The sequence below is a fragment of the Muntiacus reevesi genome, chromosome 3 (genome assembly GCF_963930625.1).
Source record: "Muntiacus reevesi chromosome 3, mMunRee1.1, whole genome shotgun sequence".
NCBI lineage: Eukaryota > Metazoa > Chordata > Mammalia > Artiodactyla > Cervidae > Muntiacus > Muntiacus reevesi.
The window spans coordinates 88,386,746-88,414,634 of NC_089251.1; the positions used below are offsets into that span (position 1 = coordinate 88,386,746).

At 50.4% G+C, this 27,889-nt stretch overlaps 1 protein-coding gene across 1 annotated transcript; it reads left to right on the forward strand.

Moving 5' to 3' along the window:
- Window positions 1–27,464, forward strand: ATP6V1B1 (ATPase H+ transporting V1 subunit B1). The gene is made up of 14 exons (XM_065929491.1): window positions 1–264; window positions 7,179–7,234; window positions 20,024–20,122; window positions 20,329–20,422; window positions 20,998–21,075; window positions 21,638–21,777; window positions 22,718–22,819; window positions 23,285–23,382; window positions 24,054–24,177; window positions 24,336–24,486; window positions 24,709–24,791; window positions 25,758–25,862; window positions 26,058–26,187; window positions 26,278–27,464. The coding sequence occupies exons 1-14, from the start codon at window positions 147–149 to the stop codon at window positions 26,439–26,441; spliced, it is 1,542 nt and encodes a 513-aa protein (XP_065785563.1). The 5' UTR covers window positions 1–146; the 3' UTR covers window positions 26,442–27,464.
- The last annotated feature ends 425 nt before the right edge of the window (window positions 27,465–27,889 follow it).

The window sequence follows — 27,889 nt, forward strand, 5'->3', positions numbered from 1 at the left end:
CAGGTTTCCCTGTTTACAGTCAACCCTGGGAGAGGAGGGTTGAAGGAGGGGCGGTTGCCCGAGGAGGCCGGCCGGCTTGCTCCAGCTCCAGCTCGGCCCGAGTTGTGGGAGGCTCAGGCACTCTGCTCCCAGCCCGCCACCTCGCCATGGCCGCGGAAGTAGACAGTAGGCCCAGGGGTCTCCCCGGCGGAGGCGCGAGCTTGGGCGCCGCCCGAGAACACGTGCAGGCAGTCACCCGAAACTACATCACCCACCCTCGCGTCAGTGAGTATGACCCCGAGCCGGTGTGGTCGGGTGGGCTGCTGCGTCCTCAGGCCCTGCTCCTTAGCCTCGGGGTCAGAGGAGGGCCCAGACCGGGGGAGACCTTAGGGGGCTTGGGTCCTGCCGAGTGGCCCTGGCGGGGGGACGGAAGTCTCCAGCGCAGGGTACCCCAGAGGAGCGGCCGCGGAGGAGCTGCAGGAACCCTCCTGTGATCATTGACCCTGCACTGAGACCCCAGGTCCACAGAGAGCTCCCAGCTGCCCCCAAGGGCATGCGTGTGCGCCCCCTTGTGAATGTGTTTGGGGTGTGCTCCTATGCACCCCCAGAATACTCAGCGTGAGTAATCGTGTAAGCAAGTGCCCTGGGGGGTGTGCATTCTCGGGATGGGGAACATGGGCCCCGTGTGTGTCCTGCCGTGGCGTGTGCCTTCTGGGGAAGGGGTGTGCCTGGGGGGAGGGTGCTCCCATCTCCACCTGGGTGATGATATATGTGTGTGAATATGAATGTGATAGCTTGAGAGTGTGTACCATCAGAAAGGAGATGTGTGAGACAGTGTGTGCACGCAGTGTGTGCGCTCAGGTGAGGGCGTGAGAGCCAGCATGCGGGCTCCCAGGGAGAACATGGATGACTGGTCAGATGACGTCCCACGTCTGTGCGCGCGGCTGGGAGAAGGGCGGCGCGGCTGGGAGAAGGGCCAGTGCTCGGCACCCGGGTGTCGGGTGTGGGGGCTGTGGGTGCTGGATAGGCCCTGGTGAGCTTCTAAGGGGGGTTGGGGCTGGCTCGGGTGCCTGTCCTGCAGGCGTGGGCCGAGTCTGGGTGTCTGGGGCCACAAACCTGGTGAGCCCCCAGGGCCAAAGCCCGCACCACCCCCGCCCCTCGTGTTTCCTTGTCCAAGGTCATGCTCCCTGGTCTGGTATGGCAAATTCCCGAATTCTCAAGACACCCAGCTCACTGGAGTAAACCGGCCTGGCCGGCATCAGCTAAGCAGAGCCAGAGGCTCCCGAGAGGGTGTGTGGGGGGGGACTCTGGCCTGACGCTGCAGCCATCGGCCAGCCCCACCGGGGGCAGGCAGGGTGCACAGAGGGGCAGCTGAGAGTTTGGGGTGCAGCACGCCCCCACCATGGAGAGTGGAGAGCGGAGCAGAATGACCAGGCCCAGGGCTCCGGGGGGCAGCTCCGGGTGGGGGCACTGGCTGAGGCCCTTGGGGGACACTGAGGGGCGTGGAGAACCCCAGCCAAGGAGAAACTGAGTGGGCTCAGATTTATCAAGGAGGGGCTATGGGGGACCGGGGAAGATGAAGGTCCAGATTCTCCCCTAGGGCAAAGCTAGGGTCACCAAGGCCCAGAAATGTGCAGTGACTAGGCCCCCCTTGGGTCCAGAGCCCAGACCTGGAGACGTGAGCAGAGTTGGTTGACCTCTGTCCAGGCCCTGTGACGGCCTCCCCCTCCCCCTGTGAGAATTCGAGAGCTGCCTGGGTGCTGAGGAGGGGCGGATCTGAGGTCTGGCTCCCTTTCCTCCTTCCTGGAATGTGCCCTCCCAGGGTGCAACCTTACCCCAGGATCCCCTCCCGCCAGTCCCCTCCCAGCGGCTTCTGTACAGTCAACAAGCCCTGGCACAGCGGGCAACACCCAGGGGGTTTGACCCCGGGCTGGAAGCCCGGGCCGCAGTGACCCCCAGGTCTGCGCCGTGGGGCCCCTACCCAGGCGACTGTGTTCACACCCAACAGCCGACCCAGAGTCACGGGTCAGCGGGGGTGAGCCCCTCGCTCCATGCCTGCGTTAAAGATGTCATTGCGATGACAAAGGCCATTCCTGTGCCTCCGCCGCACACAAGTGTCCTCCCAGCACCAACCCAGGGGCCCTGGCCGGCCGGCACCCCCACCCGAGGGAGGCTGGATTCCTCAGCGTGCCTCTGCAGTTTCCTCCAACTCGCCCCTCCTCCTCCGAAGCCTGGAGGGTTTGTTTCTCCCTGGGGGTTTGGACTCCTGAGTCCCTCTCTGCCCTCCTCTCCCTGCCCGGGGACTCTAAGCACTTCCAGGCAAGAGAACTTCGTGTAGAGGCAGAAAGAACCCAGGAGGAGAGCTGAGGGACCAGAGGGCCAGGGGACGGGGCAGCTGGGTCCCCGCTCCCCAGCTCACTTGGCCATGGGTGGGGATGAGTCCAGGGGAAGACTTCCTGGAGGAGGAGGTGGACTAAACAGGCCTGAGGCATCCAAAGTGATTTCTCTGCAGTGGCAGAGGGAGGGGAATGGGTCAGAAAGGAGCGTGGGGTGGAATCAGGATGGGGAGGGACCCCGGCAGTATCCACCCTGGAAAGGAAGGGACTCGTTTGCCTTCCTTGGAGCTAGAGCTGTTCTGCACCAAAAGAGGTGACCTGGGGCTGTAGCTGGCTGTGTGGGGCAGAAGATGGTAAGACGACGGATCAGGGCTCACAGCCTGGGCAAAGGTTAGGATGAACCGGCTGGCAGGAGGGCGGGAGCCAGGTCAGATCGCCTAGGGACTTGAGTGCCAAACCGCTGGCCGCCTTGGTCTCCTCAGCCGAAGGGCAGAGGAGGTGACAGAAAGAGTTCCACTGCTCAGGGTCTTGGGCTGATTCTAAAAACCCTCCTAACCCCTGCCCGCCCTCCCCTAATCCCTCCAGCGGGGATCAGGGAGGAGGTGCAGGACCTGCTGCCCTGGGCTTGCCCCCACCTTGGCCTCACGCATGGGCGCCCGCCTGAGCCCGCTCCCAGGACGCTGCAGGTGTGGCGGGCCAGCCCTAATTAGCGGAGCCCTGCTGAGCCTTTGACGGGGAAGGCGGGGAAGGCGGTGGGGAGGTGGGGGCAGGCAGGGGCCCGCAGCCCGGAGAACAACCCGGAGTGTCAGCTAGGACAATGGAGAGGGGGTAGGCAGAGCAGCTGGGGGGAGTGTCTGCAAAGTCTCTGGAGGCCTGTGCCCCTCAGGGGTCTTCTGGTTCAACCCCTGCCTCCAGCAGCACCTCCGGGGTCAGGGGCCTGCCCCGGGCCTGGGGTAGGAGCTCTAAGGCTTGAGCATCACCACTTTCCTGATTTGTGGTGGGCCCTAGGAGAGATCAGTCAACTTCCTGGGCCTCAGTTTACCACTCCATGCAATGGACACAGTCAGAGTTGGGAGTGGCTGCAGACAAAAGGCCTGGCTTCCAAGCAAGGACACCTCTGTTGCACAAACCAGAAAGGGTCTGAGAAAAGACACTGTCTACTCTGACAGAGGAGACACCCCTAGTTTGAGGGGCGAGATGTGATCTGCCTCAAGTAACAGACAAATTGGAAAGCAGGACACTCTCGTGCTTGCCAGCTCTGGGGTTTCTGAGGGAAAGGACCTGGTCAGTCAAGGGGCCTCGAAGGAAGCCAGCAGCCAGAGGCTGAATGAAAATGGCCATATAACTGGATTATCTGCAATGAATAGTCCAGGCTATGCCATATGAAAGTTGCTCAGACGTGTCTGACTCTTTGTGACCCCATGGAATTCTCCAGGCCAGAATTCTGCTGTAGGTAGCTGTTCCCTTCTCCAGGGGGTCTTCCCAACCCAGGAATCGAACCCAGGGCTCCCCCATTGCAGGCAGATTCTTTACCAGCTGAGCCACGTGGGAAGCCCAAGAATACTGGAGTGCGTAGCCTATCCCTTCTCCAGGGGATCTTCCCTGGTCCAAGAATTGAACCGTGGTCTCCTGCATTGCAAGCGAATTCTTTACTAACTGGGCTACTAGGGATGCCCCCAGTGCTGATCAGCCAGCAATGAGAGCCCAGCTCCAGGCCTGCCAGAAGCCTGGGAAGGGAGCTTGTGGATGGGGCTGTGATGAGCTGAAATTTCGAGACATGCTGCGTGGAATTGAGAAGTGCGGATGGAGCTCCCAGCCCTACTGCAGGCAAGCACTTTGCCTGGCTCCCCCAGATCCACACCCAGATCACTGCCTTCTTTGTGACCATCACCTCCACAGGTAGAGTTGTTGGGTATCACCAAGCTGTGAAATTGAGGGGAGTCAGCTGTGAACAAAGGGAGGAAATTGAAAGACTCATCTCCCCCGCCCCTCCCCCGGTGGAGTTAGAAATGATTCCCTGGGGATTTCTGGACCTGGTGGGGGGCACCCTTCCTCTCCTGCACCGCCACCTCCCTGCATGCCCCCACCCCCCCTGCATCTTCTGGCTAGTCTTGGTATTTTCTCCACTGACCAGTAAGATGCCAGCGCTTCCCTGGAAATGCAGGGAAGCATTCCCTTCATTCCCTGCCCCATGCTTCCTCCCCTGTCCTCGAAGTCCTTCACCTTCCCTCTGCTGGGCTCCCCAGCCCTCTCCACTCCACACAGTCCTGGTAATCCAGAGGATGTGGGCAAAAGCCACCCGGCCAGGAAGGGCGTGTGGAGCTGTTGGGTGATTTTCTTGGTGGGGAGGGTGATGCCATAGCCTCTGTCCTCGCCCTCCAGAGGCCGGGTCTTCCTGCGCCTTTGCAGGCATCTCTGCCATTACGAGTCCTCTCTCACAGGGAAGGTGAGCCTGGCCAGGCAACCACGATGCCCTTCTTTGTTTCCCATAGGCCCTGAGTTCCTTCTCCGGGCCTCAGGACCGCCTCACCTGGGCCAGCTGTGCCCTTCCTCCAGCTCTCTGGGGGCTGCCTGGATGACCCCGTTTGACCTTGGAGCCTCAGCTCAAATGGCTCTTCCTGCAAGCTGCCTCCTCCAGCCCATTCCCACCCACCCTGCTCTTTCTGTTTGTAACAGTTGGCAATTATTTCCTCTTTGCGTTGCGCTTAGTTATGGGTCGTGTCGGACTCTTTGCAACCCGATGGACTCTAGCCTGTCAGGCTCCTCTGTCCATGGGATTCTCCAGGCAAGAACACTGGAGTGGGTTGCCATACCCACTTGGGGAAGACCCCCAACCCAGGGATCAAACCCAGGTTTTCTGCATTGCAGGGGGATTCTTTACCATCTGAGCCACTTTGGCCCTGTTTAAATTGTAGGCTCCATGTTTTATTTGCCTCCTTTATTTGCATAGCCTGGTACTGAGAAAGCCTCCGATGGTCAGGCTTGAAGGGAGAGAGGGAGGGAAGCGGAGCTGGGAGAGCAGATGTGAGAGGTCGGAGCCAGGTAACCATCTTGAGGTCTCAGCATCCAAAGGTTTGAAAATAGGCTGAGGAGTAGCTGGAGGGGGCCGGAGGAGGTCGGAAGGGGGCGATTAAGGCAGGGCCTCCAGGGAGCTGTGGCAGTTGGGGGGCAGGGGACACGTCCAGGTTGTCATCCCTTCCCAGGGCAGAGCCACACTGGAGCGTGAGGTGTGGGGTGCCTCCACGAAGCCACATCCCATTCATCCTCCTTGATGGCAGGCTTGTGGGAGGCTGGGCTGTGATCATCGCAGGATTGGGGCAGAGGGCATGGTTTTAAGAGGGAAGATACCAGAGCTTGCTTGATGGAAAGGCCACGGAGAGAGGGAGCGCTGGCCGGGGACCCTGGGCGCAGCCCTCTCTAGAGCCTGGTGCCACCGGGGTGGGCCTGGCTAAGATGGAAGTGGGAAAAGGAGAAGAGGATGGTTCAGGTGGGTGGTGGTTTGAGGGCAGGAAGGTGAGGAGTGCCCTGGCCCTGGGCCCAAGTCCAAGAAGAGCTTCTCTTTCTTGATTTTTCCTAATTGCTCAAGAGAACCAGGCAAACATCTGTGCAAAGATCCCCTTGCCCACTTGGTCGTCCCAGCCCAAGTCCCTGGGAAAGGAACTTAGATCTCACAGAAAAAAGGGGTTGACCACTGAGCCTTAGACCATGGAGGGTGTGGGCCGGGACATTTAGCTTCACCTGGTGGGGCAGCTGGGCAGCCAGCTCGCTGGAACCATGAGAGCAGGTGGCTGGGAGCCATGTGGCCTGATGGGAAGCATGAGGTGTCCCAGTCCCTGCTCTGCCACAAAAGTCTGTGACCCTGAGCAGGCTTCCCACTCCTCTGGGCCCCATCCTCCTGGCCTGTTGGGAAGAGGGCTGGACCCCTTTCCCACTGGAGGCCCTTCCAGCCTGGAAGTGACCTAGCGCCCTCGAAGACGCCCCCGACCATCCCACCCTGCCAGATTCCTTCCTCCCAGTTGTCTCATTGGAACTTTGAAAGGAACCTGGGGAAGGGATACCATGTCCCCAGGTTATAGGCAAGGGAGGGACTCAGGGGCCCTCAGCTAGCCCCTCAGAGAACCGAGCAAGCTTCCTGCCTGCCAGGCCATGCTTCCCCGGTTGGGGTCCCCAGAACTGGAGCTAGGAAATATTTCGTGATGTCCTGCCCAGTCCTTCTGTGTGAGCCAAGCTCACGTCCCCATTTCGGGTCTCTCCAGCCACCAGCATGGGGAGAGCCTGCTTCCTCCTCCTCTGTGGTTCGGCGCTCTCCCCTCCCCCACAGGCACCCCATGAACCCGGCCTCATGGAGGAGCAGGGCCCTGCTGGCCTTTCTCACGGATGCCTGGACCCCGCACCCCACTCACACACAGAGTGCGCAGTCAGTGGGTGATGGAGAGGAGTGTGGTCCTGCCAGGGCTGGGGCAGTGGGTAGAGAGGGCAGCTCTTCTGGAATCTCCAGCTTTTGGAAATGCTGTGGGTCAGAGAGGAGGGAGTGGGTGAGTGGGGGCTGAGGCCAGAACAGCCTCAGGGGTAAGAAAGACCTCTGGCTGGCTGCGGAGGGGAGGGGAGGCCTCTGCCCTCGCCCTGGCCCTCCCCCAGCCTCCTGCAGGTGTCCGAGACAGCGGGGGCCCTGCGGACAGGGGCATGACCCTTACAGCAATGGTGGCTGGCCCTGTCACAGCTAATGATCCTGACGGCCTGGTCCCGAGAGGAGTGGGGGTGGTGCTTAGAGGGAGGGAAGGCGGAGGATGATTCTGTGTGTCTGTGAGTCCGTCTGTCTGTCTGTCAGTATGAGACCCTCACCCACCTCCACCCTTCCCGCAGCCTACAGGACTGTGTGCAGTGTAAATGGGCCCCTGGTGGTGCTGGACCAGGTCAAGGTAAGATTTCCATCTCTTCCCAGGGACAATTAAATCTTAGCGCTCACTGCCCCTGCGCTGATTTCTTCTAAATTGCCCTGCCCTTGGGGGTCTCCCAGGCTCCCACCCCATTCTTCCTAATCCCCCCACCCTCAGGCACCCAAGGTTTCCCCCTCCCACCTTTTCTGTGGGCCCCACCCTGGTCTTTAAGAGACCTGCTCCTACCAGCCACCAGCAGGGCCTACTGGGCTATCACACCTCTTTCTTCATCAGTAGAATGGCTGTATCTAACTTCTCCCTGGGCAGGAATCTCCCACCAGGTGCTCAGGGATTTTTTTTATAGGAAAGAGGAGGAGGTGGCAGGCAGATGGATAGCAGCTAACTTTTTTCCAGACCTGGAGGCTTTCAAAGGTCTTTGGAATACCTCAGCCTGGGAGTCAGCAGCTGGAGTGGGAAGTGAAGTATGCCTCACGGAGGAGGGTGTGGGCGATTTGGTGTCCCTGGGAACTGCAGAACCGTGGCAGACACTGGAAGTATTCTGAGTTCGAGGCTGGGGATTCTTGAGACACAAAGAGCCCTGCAAAGCTCCCAGGTCACTCTGCTTCCCCCCCACTGTTAGTTTCACCCCTGTCTCCCACCCCATGTCACCCACACCCAAACTGGATCTGGGTGCCATCCTTGATCCCTCGCTTCCTGGACCCCTGTCCGTCAGCGCTCATGTTCCTCAGCAATCTCCCACCCACTGCTCCCTTCTCATAGCCGTGGCTTCTGGGTCCCTAGCCTGGAGCCCTCCCACCCTCTACCATGCAGTCCCAACCTCGTCCCTCCCCTAGTCCAAATTCACTAGGGCTCCCCCTGCCTTCACCATACAGACCCTCCATCTGGTAGGGTCCTGCACACCTCTCCACGTCTCATCACTCTCCCTTCCCCACTTAGAAACCCACACTGTCTCTGTGTGGCGCTCCCATTGATGTCTCCAGGCCTTTGCACATACTCTGCCTTCTCATCTACCTTTTCCTCATCACTTCTTCTGACTCACCTTCTCCTGGAAGCCTCTCTTAGCCTTCTGGACAGTGAGCTTGTCCCTGTTCTTGACTTTGTGTGCTGTCTTGCCAGCAGCATCCATCGAGGCATTTGGTCACCAACTGGTCACATGTGGTGACCAAATCTTCTCCCTAACCCCCACAGTTGGACTTGGATGGGGTTTATGAATCCCAAGCTCCCCGGGCTGCACATTGCACTTTTACTGAACACCCAGCCCATCATGCATGCTCAGTTTGTTCAAAGGAAGGGTGAGTGAATGAATGAATGAATTTAAGAGCATAACTGATTATGGGCCTCTCAAAATCTGGCCCTCTCAAAAAGATCAGACCCACTCATTTCTGGAAAACAGATTCTGAGCTCATATGGACATCACAGTTGGGCCCATTAGTGTCAGGGATGTCCTGGAACGAAGTGATGGAGTCAGACAGTGTGACTCAGACTTCTTGAATTTTAATCCCAGATCATCCCACCCTTTCTATTAACTACCTGTCAATTCTAGATCAACAGCAGCACCACCACCTGGGACCTTGTTAGAAATACAGATTCTAGGACTTCCCTGTTGGTCCAGGGGCTAAGACTCTGCACTCATAATGCAGAGGGCCCCGGTTCGAGCCCTGGTCAGGGAAATAGATCCCACATGCTGCAACTAAAAAATCCTGTATGCTGCAGTGAAGACTGAAGATCCCACATGCTACAATTAAGACCTGGTACAGCCAAATAAATAAATAAAAAAATTTAAAAAAAAACAACAGATTCTAGGGCACTACCCCAGACTGACAGAAACTCTGAGGGTGGGGCCCAGAAGCTTTTTTTCATTGCCATCCAGGTGATCTGATGTTCCCCGAGGTCTGAGAACCATCTGTCTAGGATTGTAAACCCATCTCCTCATCTGTTAACTGACAATAGGGCTGTTGTGGGGATCAAATCAGATAAATGTATTGTTATTATTCGTCCTCAAGAACAGCTAGGATATGCTGATATGCCGAATTAAATAGTCAGTGAATCTCCTGCCCCCTTGCCCACCTCCATCACACTCCCTACCTGTCAGTCTCTATAGGACGCTGCATGGTAAGGAGAGTCAGTGTCCATACAGACATCCAATTGTCAATTGTAAATTGGGGCTGGACTAGGAAACTGGAGATAGATCCCAGGCTATGATCCTGAGATTCCTGGACGCTTCTGTAACTCTTGCAGAACATAGTAACTGGGTGATGGAGAGACTCAGAGAACCCTGGGCTTGCAGAGGGAAGGAAAGGAGCCAGCAGTTGATAGCCTCATAAGTGCAGGAGATGGAGAAGACACGTTTATGCATCTCTCTCCACTGTCTCACATCCCTTGTTCTAGAGTTGCTTGGGCAAAAATGCCATAATTCTGTCTCTATAGCGCCACCTTCTGCCCAGATTGAATCACACAGGCAATAACGCTTTCTGCTTCCATCTTCCTCAAAAGGAAAAATTGCTGGTGGGAAGAGTTGTGTAGGTCAGAAGTTCTTAGGAATTCCCTGGTGGTCCAGTGGTTAGGATACAGTGCTTTCACTGTAGGGATCCAGCTTCGACCCTTGGCCAGGGAACTAAGATTCCGCTTGGCCAAAAATAAATACGAAGTTCTTAGCCATGTACTAAAAGCTTGGAGATTGTATGCAAACTTTTTTCTTTTTTTTCTTAAGGAAAAAAAACATGAATTTTATTCAAGCCCGACTGAGGCTCAGAGCCTGGGAAGCAGATTTTCAGAAAGCTCTGAGAACTGGCCCACCTGTTAGAAGTCTAAGGCATAGTCACACACATTTTAAGGCAAAAGATCGTACATCAAAATGACTTCTTGGTATTTTACATACAGGTCACCAAAGGTACATAGTCCAGGTAAGCATACACAAAGTGAGCAGCAAGTCGCCATGACCCCTTACAGAGCTGAGAAAGAACATTATTATTATTATCTTTTAGTTGTAACACAATCATTCTAGTTTTATTTTTTGAATTAATTTATTTTACTTTACAACATTGTATTGGTTTTGCCATACATTGACTTGAATCCGCCATGGGTGTACCTGTGTTCCCCATCCTGAACCCCCCTCCCACCTCCCTCCCCATCCCATCCCTCTGGGTCATCCCAGTGCACCAGCCCTGAGCACCCTGTCTCATGCATCGAACCTGGACTGGCGATTCATTTCACACATTTCACATAATTTACATGTTTCAGTGCCATTCTCCCATATCATCCCGCCCTCACCCTCTCCCACAGAGTCCAAAAGACTATTCAATACATCTGTGCCTGTCTTCCTGTCTCGCATACAGGGTTATCGTTACCATCTTTCTAAATTCCATATATATGCATTAGTATACTGTATTGGTGTTTTTCTTTCTGACTTACTTCACTCTGTATAATGGGCTCCAGTTTCATCCACCTCATTAGAACTGATCCAAATGTATTCTTTTTAATAGCTGAGTAATATTCCATTGTGTATATGTACCACAGCTTTCTTATCCATTCGTCTGCTGATGGGCATCTAGGTTGCTTCCATGTCCTGGCTATTATAAACAGTACTGTGATGAACATTGGGGTACATGTGTCTCTATCAATTCTGGTTTCCTCAGTGTGTATGCCCAGCAGCAGGATTGCTGGGTCATAGGGCAGTTCTATTTCCAGTTTTTTAAGGAATCTCCACACTGTTCTCCATAGTGGCTGTACTAGTTTGCATTCCCACCAACAGTGTAAGAGGGTTCCCTTTTCTCCACACCCTCTCCAGCATTTATTGCTTGTAGACTTTTGGATAGCAGCCATTCTGACTGGCGTGTAATGGTACCTCATTGTGGTTTTGATTTGTATGCAGACCTTTTAAGAAAGTAGTCATATGCATGTGCATTGTAGGGGAGGGAGATAGTTTCCACAGTTTAATCTGATTTTCTAGGGTCTGTGACCCAGAAAAGGCTACGCCTCTGCTTTGTCAAGTATAAAATGGACTCTTCTAGATTCTGGAATAGCCACACTCCAAGATCTGATCTCACAAAAGCACACTCATACACTCACACACGTACCTGCACACACAAGTGCACAGATTCTGCAAGCATTAAACAGGAGTCTGGGAAAAAAATCAAAATAAAATAAATAAACAGGAGTCTGGATATCTCACGTCCACCTGCCTGGGATACTTTAGACAGATTTCACTAGAGCAGTGGTTTCTGAGTCAGCAGCCTGGGTTGAGACGGAAGAATGTGCATTCCTGAGATGTTCCCAGTGGCTACTGCTGCCTGGAGACCCAGACCACACTTAAAACCGCTGCTCTGGAGGATCTTCAGCTCCTATATTCTGTTTCCAACTGGCTCTTATTTGAGACTCACCTTATCTACCAGACTTGGTTCTAGATGTCTGTGGTGGCTCCCAAACTTCAGGGAAAAAGCTTGTGTGTATCAGCTCAGACAACAGTCTCCAAGGAGGAGTCCCCAGACTGCCCTGGGTGTTGTCAGGGGCAGAGGTCTGGGAGGCAGCACACCCTGTACACGTCCTGCCAGGCTTGCTAAGAACTTTCCAGGCCCCTGTGCCTGCCCCCTGGCTGGCTGGGATCGAGGTTGAATCTGCAGCAAAGGAGGAGGGTTGCATTGAACTGTCCACAGTCCCTGCAATTCTCTTAATAAGGAACAGTGAGAACTGAGAGAATCAGGCCTGTGGCTGGGAATCAGGGTAGAAATACAAGCTCACTGCTGCACACCCTGCTCTAAGTGGCTAAGCCCACCCCTCCCCGCGAATAAATAACTGGCATTCTCTTTCTAAAGGATTCTGGACAGTACGCTCCATGCCTGCCCCGTGCTTCTGACCGTTCTTCCTTCTGTCTGGCTGTAACCTTCCTGCTGTTTTAAGTTCCTTTTCTCTGATGTTTCATCTTTCAGGGACACTCCGTGTGCCAGCTCCTCTCCCCTCTCCCTCACCCACAAACACACAAAAAAAACGGTGGGTTTTATCACCCAGCTGCCTGTCTTCTCTTGGGTCCACTGCGTGACTGCCCTGGGGCCCACTGGGGCCGGGGCTCCGTCCAGTAGTTTTCCCCCTGGGGTTGGCACCCACCGTCTACGCCGCAGACAACGAGGCCAGTGGCCGTTTCCGAGAGCGAGGGGCAGGCCGGCGGAGAGCGGGAGAGGGGAAGGAGCCGGGACCGCACCTCACCGGTTTCCCGGCCCCAGCCCGCGGCTCCTTGCTCTCGGGCTCCCCCTCGTGGCTGCGAAGCCAAAGCCGGTCCCCTCGCGGACCTCGGAGCGCTCCCCTTGGAGCGCGCTTCCTCCCTCAGGGTCCCCACTCCGCGGGATCTGAGGGTGCCCGAGGGGAGACCAAGGTCGCCTTCCTGGCATACTCTTCACGGGACAAGGAGGGCCCGAGCCAGGGCTACTGTCAGAGCTGGGAAGCCTCGGGTTCCAGGTCCCACCCCAACAGGGGTGCCCTGGGAGAGGGGACCCCGCCTTGCTCACGCCCTTTGGGGGAACTGAGCCGTCCACCCCTCATCCCTGGCCCTTAGGGTCACTGGCTTGTGGACAGCAGGGAATATAACGATAGTAATGATGGTGACAACCACATCACTGTACTTGAATATGTCTCCAAATTTTTTTTTTTTTTTTCTATTTTTTGGCCTCACGGGGCACCTCCCAGATCTTAGTTCCCTGGCTAAAGATGGAACCCCCACCGCGTGCAGTGAAGGGACGTCCCCCAACTTTTTTTTTTTTTTTTTTTAGATTTTAATTACGTGCACTCACAAAACATGCTTTTTGTAACTAGTGAAATTAAAAACACAAAGTTAACTATTTGCTCCTGACCTCTTTATTCCCAACCTCTTGATAACCAAGTAAAGATCCTGCTATACGTGGGCAAATACAAACATGTTAGATGTTAATGTTGGTATTTGTTAGCCTTTTAAAATGTGTGGAGTATTTCCTCCTTGTGGTAGATTTTAGTTATCCTTTTTGATAGTGACTGTGGTTTGGATTTACTGTGGTATGAATGTACTGTGATGTACTTCCTTTTTGATAGGCATTCAGGCTGTTTCCAGGTTTTGCTGTTACAAATAGTACATCAATATATATCCCTTTTATACGGATGCCTTTTATTGCTGCAGGATAGATTCTCCCAAAATAGAACTGCTGGTTCAAAGTGTATATTTCTTTTTATATAGATATTGACAACTTGGAGCAAAATTGCTTGTCCAGCAAGGCAGTGATACATGAGAGGGCCCACTTCCTAGCATCTTTTCATCCCTGAATATGTGTTCACCTGTAATTTTGCCTAATAGCTAAGACTAGTTATGTCTTGCTTCTAGGTGCGTGTTTCCCTGATGACTAGGGGGAGTTGAGTATCTTTCTCTGTTGACGTCTCACTTCCTCCTCTGTGAACTCTCCCTATGTATTGAGTTGTACATTTTGCTTTGTTTATTGTTCACCTTTGTTGATGGTATCTTTGCCATACAGAAATTTCAAATGTTTATATTATCAAAGATTTCTATTTTTTGTTTGTGGCTTCTGGATTTCTTATCTTGCTTAAAGATGTCTCTCTTATCCAGATTTTAGCTAAATTAAGCTATTTAGCTATTTAGCTAAATTAAGAAGGAAAGAGGAAAAGTTCTTCTGGTTTTTTGTTTGTTTTAGTTTTACATTTAAATTTTTATATGCCTGGAGTCTGTTCTGTGTTTATGATGGGAGTAGATACCCAGTTATCTTAGAACCATTCGTACAATAGATTCTTTTCTCCTGTGAACTCATAGGCCACATTTGCTCTCTAATAATCTCCTAAAATCTAGGCTCTGTCTCAGAACTGTAGCCTTCCCACGTCACTGTTTCCCTCACACCAACACTGACCACTTGACCTCAGTGGCTTTAGAGTTTGTTTTAATATCTGACAAGGCAAGTCTTCCCCTCCTAATCTTTTCCATAACTGCTTCTGGATATTCTCAGACATTTAAATGATTTTAAGATCATTTTTAAGTTCCAGGAGAAACAATCCATTGGGGAAGCACTGAATTTATATACATATGAAAAGGATTTGAATTTTTATAATAGTAAGTCACACTGTTTTGGAAAACTCCGTTGCTCTCTCTCCATTTGTTCAGGGCTTGTGTTCTGTCCTCTAGTAAGATTTTATTGTTTCCTTGTACTTTTCTTGTTAAATTTATTTCCAGACATTTTATGGGTTTTGACCCTATTGTGAATGAAAAATTTCTCTCCATTTCCTCTTCTGTTTATTGCTGGAATAGAAAAGAGAGAAATTGATTTTTTTTTCGCTTTTTGCATAAATTTTGTTGAACCCTTTTAACATTCTGTGATTCTTTTGGGGGGAAACACACTCTTTTTAAATTGAAGTATAGTTGATTTACAATATTATGTTAGTTTCAGATGTACAACAAAGTGATTCAGTTTTGTCTTGTTTTAAGTTTAATTGAGGTATAGCAAACATACACAGAAGAAAAGTCATGACTATAAAACTTAATGAAGGGAACACAAACCAAGAGTGACTCCGTTTTATTTTATTTTTCGGATAATGAGATGAATTATGAGAATGGGATTAACAGGTACAAGCTACTTAAAATAGCTAAGCAACAAAGATTTACTGTATAACAGGGAACTATATTCAAATCTTATAATAACATATAATGGAATATAATTTGAGATTGATTGTTATATATTTATCTTATATATAGCCAAGTTTTCTTGTTAATTCTGGGCGGGGTTGTTTTTATTTGTTTTCATTTTAAACTAGCTCCTCTGAAGGTTTTTAGATATACAACATCATCTGCAAATAAAGGGAATCATGTCTCTTTTTCCATTGGCATACTTTAATTTTACTTTTTATTAAAACAATTTCAAATTTATAAAAAGTTGCAAAAATAAAAATAGTACAAGGAACATCCATATACCTATTTGTTCTAGCATTTGCTCTGAGTGTGTGTGTGTGTGTGTATGTGTTCTTGTTTTCATTTTCTTTAGAGCTTTTGAGGGTAACTTATATCCAAAACTCTAGTGTGTACTTCTGAAGAATAAGGATATACTCTTGCATAACCACAGTAGTCATCAACATGAAATTGACACTGATACTTTAATCTATATTTAATAGATTACTTTAATCTATATTCCAGTTTATAAGCTGACCTACTAAGTCTTTTATTAAAGCATTTTTCTCCCTCTGGAATAGGATTCAGTCTAGGGCCGGATATCACATTTAACCATCATGCCTGTTTAGCCTTCTATAATCTGGAATGTTTCCACAGCCTTTCTTCAACATTTCTGAACCTTTCAAAAAACAATCTATGGCTGATTCATGTTGATATTTGGCAGAAAACAGTAAAAATCTGTAAAGCAATTATCCTTCGATTAAAAAATATTTTTTTAAAAAAGAAAATAAAACAAAATAGAACATTATTTATGTTTCTTAGTATACTTTTCAACTTTTTTTCTGTCTTACTATATATATAAACTAAAATTTCCAAATCAATATTGTGTAACAGTGGTGATATAAGCATGTCTCTCTGTGCATTACTGATTTTATTGGAAATGACATGGGCTTAGCATTTTACCATTTACAAGGATATTGATGCATACTGATGTCTAGTATGCAAGGAGTTACCTTCCATTCCTGTTTTACATAGAACTACATTAGAAAACAGCTGCTGGATTATATCGAAAGCCTTTTGGCTTCTATTTACATAATCCTGTGCAATTTTTCTTTTAGGTTCACAAACTCCCTATTATTATGAACAATGTTGTGAAATGTTGACTGATTCCCAAAGGTTGATTGATCTAAGCTGGCATGGCTGGAATAAACCCTACTTGGTCATATTTGCTTATTTATTTAATATACTATTTGATTTGACTGACCAATAGTTAATTTATAATTTATAATTTCTGCATCTATATTTATAAGAAAAATTAGTCTAAAGTTTTTTCGGGGATACTACCTTATTAGATTTGGGTTTGAGAGTTTTTCATTTTACAGTTTTGTTTTCTTCTAATCTCTATTTTCTCTCCATCTTATTACTTTGGTTAGTTCCTCCAATAAAGCTGAATGGAATGATGATAGCAAGCAGTGTTGTTTTGCTTCTAGTTTTAAAGAGAATGTTTTATACATTATACTATTTTCTATAGGTTTTCTGAGTCTACTTTTTAAGGTTAAGGAATTCCCCTTTTATTCTGTTTTCAAAGAATAGTTTTATTCTTTTTGTTTGTTTTTGTTTTCAATCATGGGTAGTTTTAACTTTTTCTAAAACTTGTTGAAATAATGTGTTTTCTAATCTTCTAATTCATTAATAAAGTAAACATATTAGTAGATTTTCTAATGTTAGACTAACTGAATTCCCGGAATAATCCTAGCTTAGTTTTTTTTATTTTTATTTGTGTGAGTGTGCATTTATCTTCATTTTTTGTTTTTAAAAATTTTTCTTTGATTCTTTGGTTTGTTTGTGTTGCTGGATTTCATTTGCTAATGTCTGCTTAGTATTTTTGCATCTATATTCATGATTGAGATTGCCTATAATTTTCCCATTAATATCTTATTTTGTATCAAGATTATCCTTGACTCATAAAATGAATTAAGACTGGAGTTTTTCTTTCAGTCTTTTGAAGAACTTAAGTAAGTTTCAAATTATTTGTTTCTTGATTGTTAGAACTCACTAATTATCTGGGACTAGTGTTTTCTTCATGGAAATATTTTAAGTTTTTTATCTGATATCTTGAAGATTATAGGTGTATCCTGGCTTTCTATTTTGTTTTTAATTGGATTTGATTTGTATTCTTCAAGAAATTTATTCATTTAATAAGATCTGAAATGCTGCATAAAGTTATTCCTGAGTTTAAAATTATTTTTAATAGTATTAGTACAGCTAATTTTGACTTTTTTTATTGCAACAATTATTTACTCATGTCTTTTTTCTTAGCGTTGCCAGAGATTTGTCTATTTTATTAAGCTTTCAAAGAACCAGTTTGACTTTGATGATCTTCTCTATTATGTTTCTGTTTCTTTTTCAATGATCTCTGCCCTGTTATTATTTCTTCAATTTTATTTGGAATTTTAATGCTGTTCTTTTTTCTAACTTTTCATGTTGTATACATTCAAAACTACCTCTACCTTATCTCTTTTCTAATATAAGCATTTAAAACTTTAAATGTGTCACATATATGCTGAAAAATAGTTTTTCATTTTTGTTTAGTGCTAAATGTTTTCTAATCTGATATTTAGAATGTTTCAAAGTTTCCAAACATAGGAAGTTTTTTCTCACTGTCTTTGTTATCGGCTTCTACCTTACTTTGCTTATGGTCAGAAAACATTGTACAGCTTGCTATCAGTTGTGGCATTGCTATCCTTTTTATTATTTTTTGTTTCTCCTGTCATTTTACTTTTGATTTCCTCTAATGTCCAAGGAGTAATTTAAAGGAGTGCTTTAATTTCCCAGAATATTAGAAACACTACATAGAGGGGTACAGTCTTTTTATCATTTATTTTTATGGGATTATGATATGACTTATTCCCTGAAGTGAATCAAGGAAGCAAGATGGATGGGCAGCAAGCTGAGGGATGCCGGGCGATGCTATATAATCTCTTCGGTACCTCCCCTGGAAGAAGGCGAAGGTAGAGGACTTAGCTGTCCTGGTGCTGACCAGAGCTGAGGCCCAGGGTCAGAGGGGAGGGGCTGCCCTCTCAGCCCAGCTTCTGTGGCTCAGCTCATCGCCTTCTCTAGGACTCAGCTCCTGAAATACACGCAGACAGCAGGGCTTGGGGACTCCCACCAGCAGCCCCCACCTGCCCATCGCTGATCCTGGAGGGACAGACTGATCATTTTTTTTAGTTGAGTTATAATTTATATACTATAAACTTCACTCTTTTCAAGTGTATAGTTCAGTGGGTCTTAGTCTATACACAGATTTGTGCAACCGTCAGCACTACTTGATTCCAGAACATTCTCATCACCTCCGAGAGAACCCCTGCACCTGTAAGTTGCCAGCCCCGATCCTTTCTCCGCCAGCCCCCAGCAATCACTCATTTTTTGCTTTGTGGATTTGACTGGTCTGGACATTTCGTGTCAGTGGGACCATGTCCTCTGTGGCTTGCTGTGTCTGAGTCCTTTCACTTAACATGATGTTTTCAAGGTTCATCCATGTTGTAGCCTGTGTCAGTACTTCATCCCTTTTTAAAGCTGACTGCATGGATATCCCACCTTTGTTTATCCAGTTATCAGTTTGTGGACTTTTGGGTTATTTTCACTTTTTGCCTATTGTAAATAATGCTACTGTGAACCTTCATATGCAAGTTTTTATGTGGATATGTGTTCCCATTTCTCTTGGGTGTACACCTGGGGAGGGAATTGTTGGGTCATATTGTGACTCTGTGTTTAACCTTTTGAGAAACTGCCAGGCTATTTTCTAAAGTGGCCACACAAATTCACCTTCACACCATCAGTGTCTGAGAGTTCCAGTTCCTCCACAACCTTAACACGTGTTATTATGTGTCTTTATTACAGTTGTGAGTGTGAAGTGCTATCTCATTGTGTGTTTCCATTTCTTTAATGACTAATTAGTTTGTGCTATTCACTTAGTCGCTCAGTCGTGTCCAACTCTTTGTGACCCCAGGGACTGTAGCCAGCCAGGCTTCTCTGTCCATGGGGATTCTCCAGGCAAGAATACTGGAGTGAGTTACCATGCCCTCCTCAGGGGATCGTCCCGTCCCAGGGATCAAACCCAGGTCTTCTCCATTGCAGGCAGATTCTTTACCAGCTGAGCTACCAGGGAAGCTCAATGACTAATTAGCTGGGCACATGTATATCTTCTTTGGAGAAATGTTTATTTAGATCCTTTGCCATTTTAAAATAGCATATTCATCTTTTTTTAATTAACAAATTAGTTTTTGGCTGCAGTGGGTCTTAATTGCAGAACACGGGCTCTAGTGCACGGGCTTCAGTAGTTGTGGCCCATGGAGTTAGTTGCCCCATGGCTTGTGGAATCCTCCTGGACCAAGGATCAAACCTGTGTCCCCTGCATTGGCAGGCGGATTCTTAGCCACTGGACCGTCAGGGAAGTCCAGTATTTGTCTTTTTGTTGTTGAGTTGTAAGATTTCTTTATATATTCCAGAGATTGGCCTGATTCTAACACTAAGAATGAATACCTCACTTGATCTTAACCAAAAGAGAAGTGATTGCCTGATTCTTTTTATTCCTGAAGACTGCGAGGACTACACATGAATTGATCCCAGCCCCGTGACTAGGGAAAGATTGCCACTGGTAGATGGGGACACGTGGGAGCCAAGGAGAGCACTTTGCCAATGTGTTCATCATTAGTCCACCGGGGCAGAAACAATGATCAGGAGACCTAAGCAGCCATAATTACTACTACATTTTATTGAGCTGTTACAAGGTCCCAGTGCCAGATAATGACTTACCATATAGTATATATTCCTTCTCACAGCAGCCCTATGAAATAGGGGTTAGCATTATTCCCACTTAAAAGATGAGGAAAGTAAGGTTCAGAGACATTATGTAACTTCTACAAGGTCACACAGCTTCTAAGTGTCAGAGTTTCAGTTCTAACCCTGGTCTTCCAACTCTAAAGTCAGTGATCCTACCCACCCAAGTATACTGCCTTGCAAACAGAATTCAAGCTTTCCACTTAACCAGTCCCTCAAGTTCACTTCCAAGAGTGTCTGGGCACAAGACGGGAGCAAGGAGCTTGAGGCTGGGGAGGGCTGGGCAGGAGACGGGGAGGAGACCTCTGGCCTCACTGTCCCTCTGGGCTGCTCTCCCCTCCTGCCAGTTTGCCCAGTACGCTGAGATTGTCAACTTCACCCTCCCCAACGGGACTCAGAGGAGCGGGCAAGTGCTCGAGGTGTCTGGGACCAAGGCAGTTGTGCAGGTAAGTGGTGTCACTAGGATGTTTCTGGTTGAATAAAGGAACGAACCCACAAAGTTTCCATGCTCTCATAGACTCCAAAGCCAGAAAATGGCCTGTTTTTCCTGAAAGCACCTTGCCCAGAGCTGGACACAAAGGGAGCCTAGAATGAGAGGCCCCATTCTCCCCAGCAAACCCCTTATTAAAGTAACTAACCTCTTATCCTGTAGGTGTTTGAAGGCACCTCTGGGATCGATGCCCAGAAGACCACCTGCGAATTCACAGGGGACATCCTGCGGACCCCAGTGTCGGAGGACATGCTGGGTGAGGGGTAGGGTTGGGCAGGGTGCAGCGCCTGTCTGTCCATCCAGTGCAGTGCCCCTGACAAGGGCTTAACAGACTGCACTGGCATTGCCTCCCTATCTGTCTGCCTCCCTGGGAGCCCTGTGAGTTCAGAGCTTGTGCCTTCTCTTTGACCCCCAACCTGCGCTCAGGGCCTGACTTACAGCAGGTGTTCACTACATGAAGGCGGCAGCTTCAGTAAACTAGAGGACGAGGACATTTGGGGTCAAGCTGGAGTGAACTGCGCATCCCCTAGTTTTCTCCCAAGATCTGCCGTCCCTGGCTCTCTCCTCTCTCCAGCTCTAACACGCCCCACTAGAGTCATTGTCCCAGCCAAGGTCTTGCCTATAAAGGTTTCCGGGAGAGGAGGGCAGGCCCCCAAGGAGACAGTCACTGTAGCCAGCTCCCTGGGGGTCACTGAGGGCTGAGGGAAGGGGGACATGGGGCACTGGGGCAGGAGGGACAGGTGGGAGCTGGTGGTGGGGTGGAGGGTGAGCAGCAGTGAGAGCCCCAGGGCTGGTCCTAAGCATGCTCCAACCCCCCTCACCCACCCCCAGGTCGGGTTTTCAACGGCTCAGGCAAACCCATTGACAAGGGGCCAGTGGTCATGGCCGAGGACTTCCTAGACATCAACGGTAAGTGAGGCTTTGGACAGCTCTTAAGACCTAGCTTCCAACCACCTTTCCCCACCCCAGTCACAGCCTGTGTCACCTCACACTTGGAAGTTCTGCCCCAGATATTGCCCAGGGCCATTGCCCAGGGTTCACCCCCAGGACTGGTCAGACCGACAGGCGGATCTGGTGAGATACGACAGCGGCAAAGGCCTCCCTGTCCAGGGCCAGCGGCACTTCATGTCCCGTTCCTATGAAATGCCATCATCATTGTGCAAATTCCCCACATGCCCAAGACCCTCTGCCACTTCTAACGTGCCTAGATGGCACCATCCAACAGAGCAATGGGCTGTGGTTTTTATTTAAATACACACTAATTCAAATGAAATAAAATTTCATATCAAAACCCCACTGCACGTGCTTAGTAGCTACAGGTGGCCAGGCCTGCATCCTGAGCAGCGCAGTTAGAGCTCGTTTCCATCATCAAAGAAAATTCTGTCCCGCAGTGCTACTGGGGCAGGGCTGGGGGCGGTACACGGGGAAGGGCCTGAACCCTCCAGCAGGGCCTGTGACTGCTGTCTCCCAGGCCAGCCCATCAACCCCCACGACCGCATCTACCCCGAGGAGATGATCGAGACAGGCATCTCGCCCATCGACGTCATGAACACCATTGCCCGTGGTCAGAAGATCCCCATCTTCTCAGCAGCCGGGCTCCCCCACAATGAGGTGAGGACTGCATGGGGGCCTGCAGGCATGACCAAGGGGAAGGGACAGCGCAGAGGCCAGAGCTCGTGGGCCGGCAAGGGCGCCTCCTGTGCCGAGCGGGCAGGGGCCAGGGGAGCCGGGGTCACCGGCAGCTCTCATGTGGCAGCCCCGGGCCTCAGGGCTGCACAGGCCCCCTTGGTGCCCGCAGACAGATCTGCAAACCTCCTTCCTGAATGAGTGGGGCCCCCACTGGTTCACGAGCAAGCCCACGTGTAGCCTCAGTGTGCAAAGTCCTGCTCAGCTGAGAAGACAGTTCTACCCACTGGTCCTCATAGTGGTCTTCACTCGCCTGCACTGAGCAAACCCCACCTCACGCCAGCCCCACAACTGTGTGAAACTTCTCTGGGCAAGTTTCCTACCCTACCCCCACCACCAAGAGCCACCACCACCCAGCCCAGTTCTTCCCAGAGCAGCTGGTGTGACAGGTTTCTAGATGGTCCCCCCTGACCACCCACCCCCACTACTCCTGGATGCACCCCAGCTCACCTTCAAAATGCCTGCAGTGATTGGATGGTCTAAGTGAGCCTGCCTCCTGCCTACACACTTGCTCATCCTGGATCTGGTAACCCCACGCCCCACTGGCCCCAGAGACATCCCAGCATGGGGCGGGGGGGACAGGGGATTCTGAAGGATCTAGTTGCCCCAAACTCGAGGTAGGTAGTTGTTCTTTGGACCTGTTTTTCCACCCTGCTCTTCATGACAGGCACCCTGGGCTGGGGCAGCCCCTCCCCTGGGAGCGGCCGTAGGACCCAGGGCAGCCCTTCCATGTGTGACCTTGGGTCCCTCCCACCTAAGGCCTCAGCAGGAGGATGGACGGAACATCGCCCTGTCCACACTCCTCAGGGGTGCCCAGAGGCGCCAGTTCAGGCTCCAGTTCTGACATCCTTCCTCCTGTCCCCAGATTGCCGCCCAGATCTGCCGCCAGGCTGGGCTGGTGAAGAAGTCCAAGGCCGTGCTGGACTATCATGATGACAACTTTGCCATCGTCTTTGCAGCCATGGGGGTAAGAGAGGTTGGGAAGATAGCAGGTTCTGTAGGTGGCGGGCGGGCCCTTGGCCCCTTGGCCCCTTGGCCCCAGGCATACCCAGTCTAAGGGGGGAGGCGTTATCCTTCTCATTGAGAACCTGGCCTCTGGCGTGTCTGTTGGGAGAGGCAAGAGTGTGACTGAGGGCTGGGCAGTGTGTTCCCCATAGCAACCCCAAGAGGATTCTGGGGCAGCTGGGAGAGGAGGAAATTAGGGGAGAAAAGATGGCTTCGGGATGGGGAACCCAGGGACCCTCAGAGGAACAAGAGGCTTAGCGGGTCAGGTGAGGAGCAGGGTGACAGTGGGCAGCTCAGCCTGACGTCTGAACCTCTCTCTGGGGTTCTGATGAGACCCCACTGACTGATAGCTGGTCAGTAATAGGCTTTACTGGAAGAGATGGGAGGGGCCTGGCCCCACCTCCAGCCCTCCCTGCTGTGTGTCCAGGTGAACATGGAGACAGCCAGGTTCTTCAAGTCGGACTTCGAGCAGAACGGCACCATGGGCAACGTCTGCCTCTTCCTGAACTTGGCCAACGACCCCACGTGAGCACCCACACTACCTGTAGGCAGCAGGCCCTGCACTACCAAGGCCCGGAGCCCAGGTCTCAGGCTTCGCCAGAGCTGGGAGAACAACCCCTCATTGTGCAGATGGGGAAACTGAGGCTGGGGAAGAGGTGGGGACAGTGCATGAGGAGATAGCGAGAGCCAGACCACCGCCTGCTGGCCGCCTGCAGCCCATCCACCCTCCCTATAACCTGCATCCAGCCACTGCCCCAAGTCACAGCTCCTCATCTTAGACTTGCTTCCACAAGGTCACCACTAAAGAGATGTTCCCCTAAACCCTTTGCTTAGAAAAACTGCTATTTTAAAAGTCGAGGAAATGGGAATCTAAATCTGTAGGTCAGGTGATAGCAAAAAAAACCCAAAAACCCAATAAACTGTCCTGGGAGCTGAAGGTACAGTTCAGCTCTGTACCTTCAGAGCTGAAGGTACAGTTCACCTCTGTCCCTGTTCCCACCTTGAACAGCAGGATGTGGTTGAGGGCCCAGTCTCCCAGGAGCCGTGGCCTGGACCTGGGGGCTAGGGGCTGGGGCCCATCTTCCCCAGTCCCCTGCAGCTGTGCACTGTACCAGCTTCCGTGCTCCACGCAGCACGGGGGTAAACGGAGCACAGGCCTGGCCTCCAGGTGCTCTGACCATTGGCCATACCTGCAGGATCGAGCGGATCATCACCCCACGCCTGGCCCTGACCACGGCAGAGTTCCTCGCCTACCAGTGTGAGAAGCACGTGCTGGTCATACTGACGGACATGAGTTCCTATGCGGAGGCCTTGCGGGAGGTGAGTTGGCTGGCGAGGGGGGTCGGGCTCAGCCCCCCCAGTCATGAGCCCGGAGCTGGCCCACGCAGGCCCACCCCCACCTCATTCCTCGTGGTCACTGAACCCCCATGCCCCTTCATTGTATCATCCTCTTACCCCAAGGCCCCCGGGTATTGCAGGTCTCAGCTGCCAGAGAGGAGGTGCCCGGGCGCCGAGGCTTCCCCGGGTACATGTACACCGACTTGGCCACCATCTACGAGCGGGCAGGCCGTGTGGAGGGCCGGGGCGGATCCATCACTCAGATCCCCATCCTCACCATGCCCAATGATGGTAAGCCACCTCCCTGCCCACTGCCCCCTGAGCCCCCTGCCCTCCCGTCCCACCCGGACCCTGACAGGACCCATGCTTCTTCCGCTCCTCCAGCAGGGTAGGCACTGTCCCTTCCTCGCCTCCACCTGTCACCCACTCCTGTGAGGGAATAGAACCTGCATGGCCCTGAGTGGGTGGAGACCTGAGCACCATCTATACTGACATCAACGTGTCTCCTTGCAGATATCACCCACCCAATCCCAGACCTGACAGGCTTCATCACAGAAGGACAGATCTACGTGGACAGACAGCTTCATAACAGACAGGTACCGTCCCCTCTCTACCCACTTCCAACTCTCTCCACCATCTCCAAAGACAGTGACTACTAACTAGTATGCCACTTCCCACTGCACTTCACCTCTAGTGAACCTCTAGTGAATGAGGCGGGGCTGGGCAAGGCTAACCCCAAACAGGAGATAATCCCCAGGAAGACAGTTTGGTCCCCAGACAGAAGACAAGTCTGGGTGGAGTCCAGCCTCCTTGGCTGTGGGATCTTTAGAAAATCATTTCATCTCTCTAATCCTCAGTTTCCACATCTGTAAAATGGGAATGATAATACTTATCACACAGTTGCATTGTGGAGAACAAAATAAATTGGTGGGAATTTCCTGGTGGTCCCGTGGTTAGGACTCCATGCTTCCATTGCTAGGGGGCACAGTTTCAATGCTTGGTTACATGTCACCTAGTACAGCCAAAAAAAAAAAAGCAAAACAACAAAAAAGTATATAGTATGAAAGTAAATATAGATCTAGAAAGCATCTAGCGGATCATAGATACAAAATAAATGCCAATTCTCTTTTCTTTCCAGTAGTTTGCTTTACTGAACAGAAACAATAGGTAACTGACACAAGTAGGTGGTGAATAATATGCCTGTCCCATCGGAGCTTAAAGGTCACCCCCATGACTGTTTCCTCTTTGTTTGGCAGCTTCTTTCCTTGCAGTTAAGAACTATTTTCACTCGTTTTCATCTCAGTAATAATCAAAAGTTTTGAAATAGCTAGACTTTCATGAACTCCCCCCTCCATTCTAGGCGCACACATCTAGACACCTGTATACCCAAGCCCCAGGATTTGTGGGAGATAAAGGGCGAGGGGTGTGACCAGCCCATCTTCCCGTGGGATGAATAAGGACCAGTCTCGGGAGAACCACAGAGGGAGGGAAGACAAGCAGAGGTGGGAAGGAGGGGAAAGTTCGGACCCTGCCTTCTGCCACTCCCGGTTTCCTCCCCCCAGATCTACCCCCCCATCAACGTCCTCCCGTCCCTGTCGCGGCTGATGAAGTCCGCCATTGGGGAGGGAATGACCAGAAAGGACCATGGAGATGTCTCCAACCAGCTGGTAAGGAGTGAGCCCAAGGGCTGGTGGGGAAGCTAGTTTCAGAAGCCGGAGGCTGGAGCCTTAGCTGGATCACGAGCTTTTCTGGCAAACAACCCCTCCCCTTTCGGGGTCCCCGCACGCAGTCAGATGGGGGAACACGGGGCTCCTGCGGTAAGCCTGCCGTGACTGCCGATCCCCTCCCCCGCCCTCGCCCAGTACGCCTGCTACGCCATCGGGAAGGACGTGCAGGCCATGAAGGCAGTGGTGGGGGAGGAGGCGCTCACGTCTGAGGATCTGCTCTACCTGGAATTCCTGCAGAAGTTTGAGAAGAGCTTCATCAACCAGGGTGAGGCGCGTTGGGGGCATTCAGGCAGCAACCGCCTTACTCCGACACACACACACACACACACCCTTAACACTCCTGCTCTGTCCTTAGGGCCCTACGAGAAACGCTCCGTTTTCGAGTCTTTGGACCTGGGCTGGAAGCTGCTGCGCATCTTCCCCAAGGAAATGCTGAAACGCATCCCGCAGAACATCATCGATGAATTCTACTCCCGCGAGGGGGCGCCGCCGGACCCCGAACCCGACACTGCGCTGTAGCCCCGCCCGCAATCTGGCCCCGGAGCAGGGTCCAGGGACCGCCTTCCCGCCTTCATCCGTCCCATCCTCATGGTCCACGCACCTTAACCAACTCTGTGCCCACCCTCAGCCCGCGGGCTATGAGCAGAGAGGAGGCCACTCCTACGTTCCAGTCCTCTCCCTGGATTCCCCGAATTGAGAACCAGAAGGTGGTCAAGCCTATATTCTCTGTCTCGTTCTGATAGGAGCATTTGTATTTTAAAAGTAGCCCCCATCCCATAAGAATTTATCTCATGTAAAAACAAGATTGGCAAAACATTGATAATTGTTGGAGCTGAGGGTGATGGATTCGTGAGGTTCTTTAAACTATTCTCTCCACCTTGAAAAAACACGTTAGTGTCTTAACCGATGACAACATAATTCTTCTTAAGGAAATATTTATCTTCCTTAAAAAGTATCTTGATATGTATCTTAGGAATGTGAAGTCATGGGCCATAGAAAGCACAGTCTCAAGGCCACGGAAGATGTCTACCTAGGAGACACCAGAAAGGAATTTGGTTTGCTCTGGGGGAGTTTCTGGGGAGATGGCCTGAAGAAAAGCGCCCCCAATTAAGAAATAGGTGAAGAGCATCCTAAAAACCGGGATACTGATGTTCCTTTGAAAACTGCTCACTCTTCCGTAATGCCCTCCCCTCCTGCCTCCTCTGTCCCATCTACAGTGAAGTCATGAATGTTTCCTAAGAGGCAGGGAAGGTTGGGCAGGTCGATCTTCAGCAAAAGGCTGTGCCCCATTTCTGGGTCAGTGTGTTATGGAACCAGGCCAGAATTCTTGGATCAAGAGCTGACACCTGGGACTTCCCTGGCTGTCCAGTCAGTGCTTAGGACTTCGGCTTCCAATGCAGGGGATGCAGGTTCAATCCCTGGTTGGGAAGCTAAGATTCTGCATGCCTTTCAGTCAAAAAAACAAAACAGAAGCGATATCATAACAAATTCAAAAAAAAACTTTAAAAATGATCCACATCAAAAAAAAAAAGAAAGAAAGAACTGACACCAAAGGAGGCCCTGAGAATAAAATTGCCATCCCCAAGACAATTTATAGCCATTTTAGGGAAAGCTTTTGGATGTCCACAGGGCATAGGGTTGCTTTTACTTACTTATAGCTTTATTGAGATATGATTCACATACCATACAATTTACCTATTTATAATTGTACACTTCAACAGCTTTTAGTGTATTCAGAGAGCTGAGCAATCATCACCACAACCAATTTTAGAACACCTTCATCACCTCAAGTAGAAACCCTATAGCCTGAGTTATCATTTCTCAAACCCCTCTTCTAACCCTTCCCCAATCCAGGGTAATCGTTAATCTTTCTATTTCTGCAGCTTTACCTATGCTGGTCAACTCATATAAATGAAATCATACAATATGTGGTCTTTTGTGTCTGAATGATTTCTCTTAGCATGATA

Excerpts from the sequence above, each read along its gene's own strand:
- ATP6V1B1 (XM_065929491.1), top strand. The coding sequence starts at position 147 with ATGGCCGCGGAAGTAGACAGTAGGCCCAGGGGTCTCCCCGGCGGAGGC. Across the intron at positions 20,423-20,997 it reads AGTGTCGGAGGACATGCTGG|GTCGGGTTTTCAACGGCTCA; the intron begins GTGAGGGGTAGG and ends ACCCACCCCCAG. Across the intron at positions 24,792-25,757 it reads GACAGCTTCATAACAGACAG|ATCTACCCCCCCATCAACGT; the intron begins GTACCGTCCCCT and ends TCCTCCCCCCAG.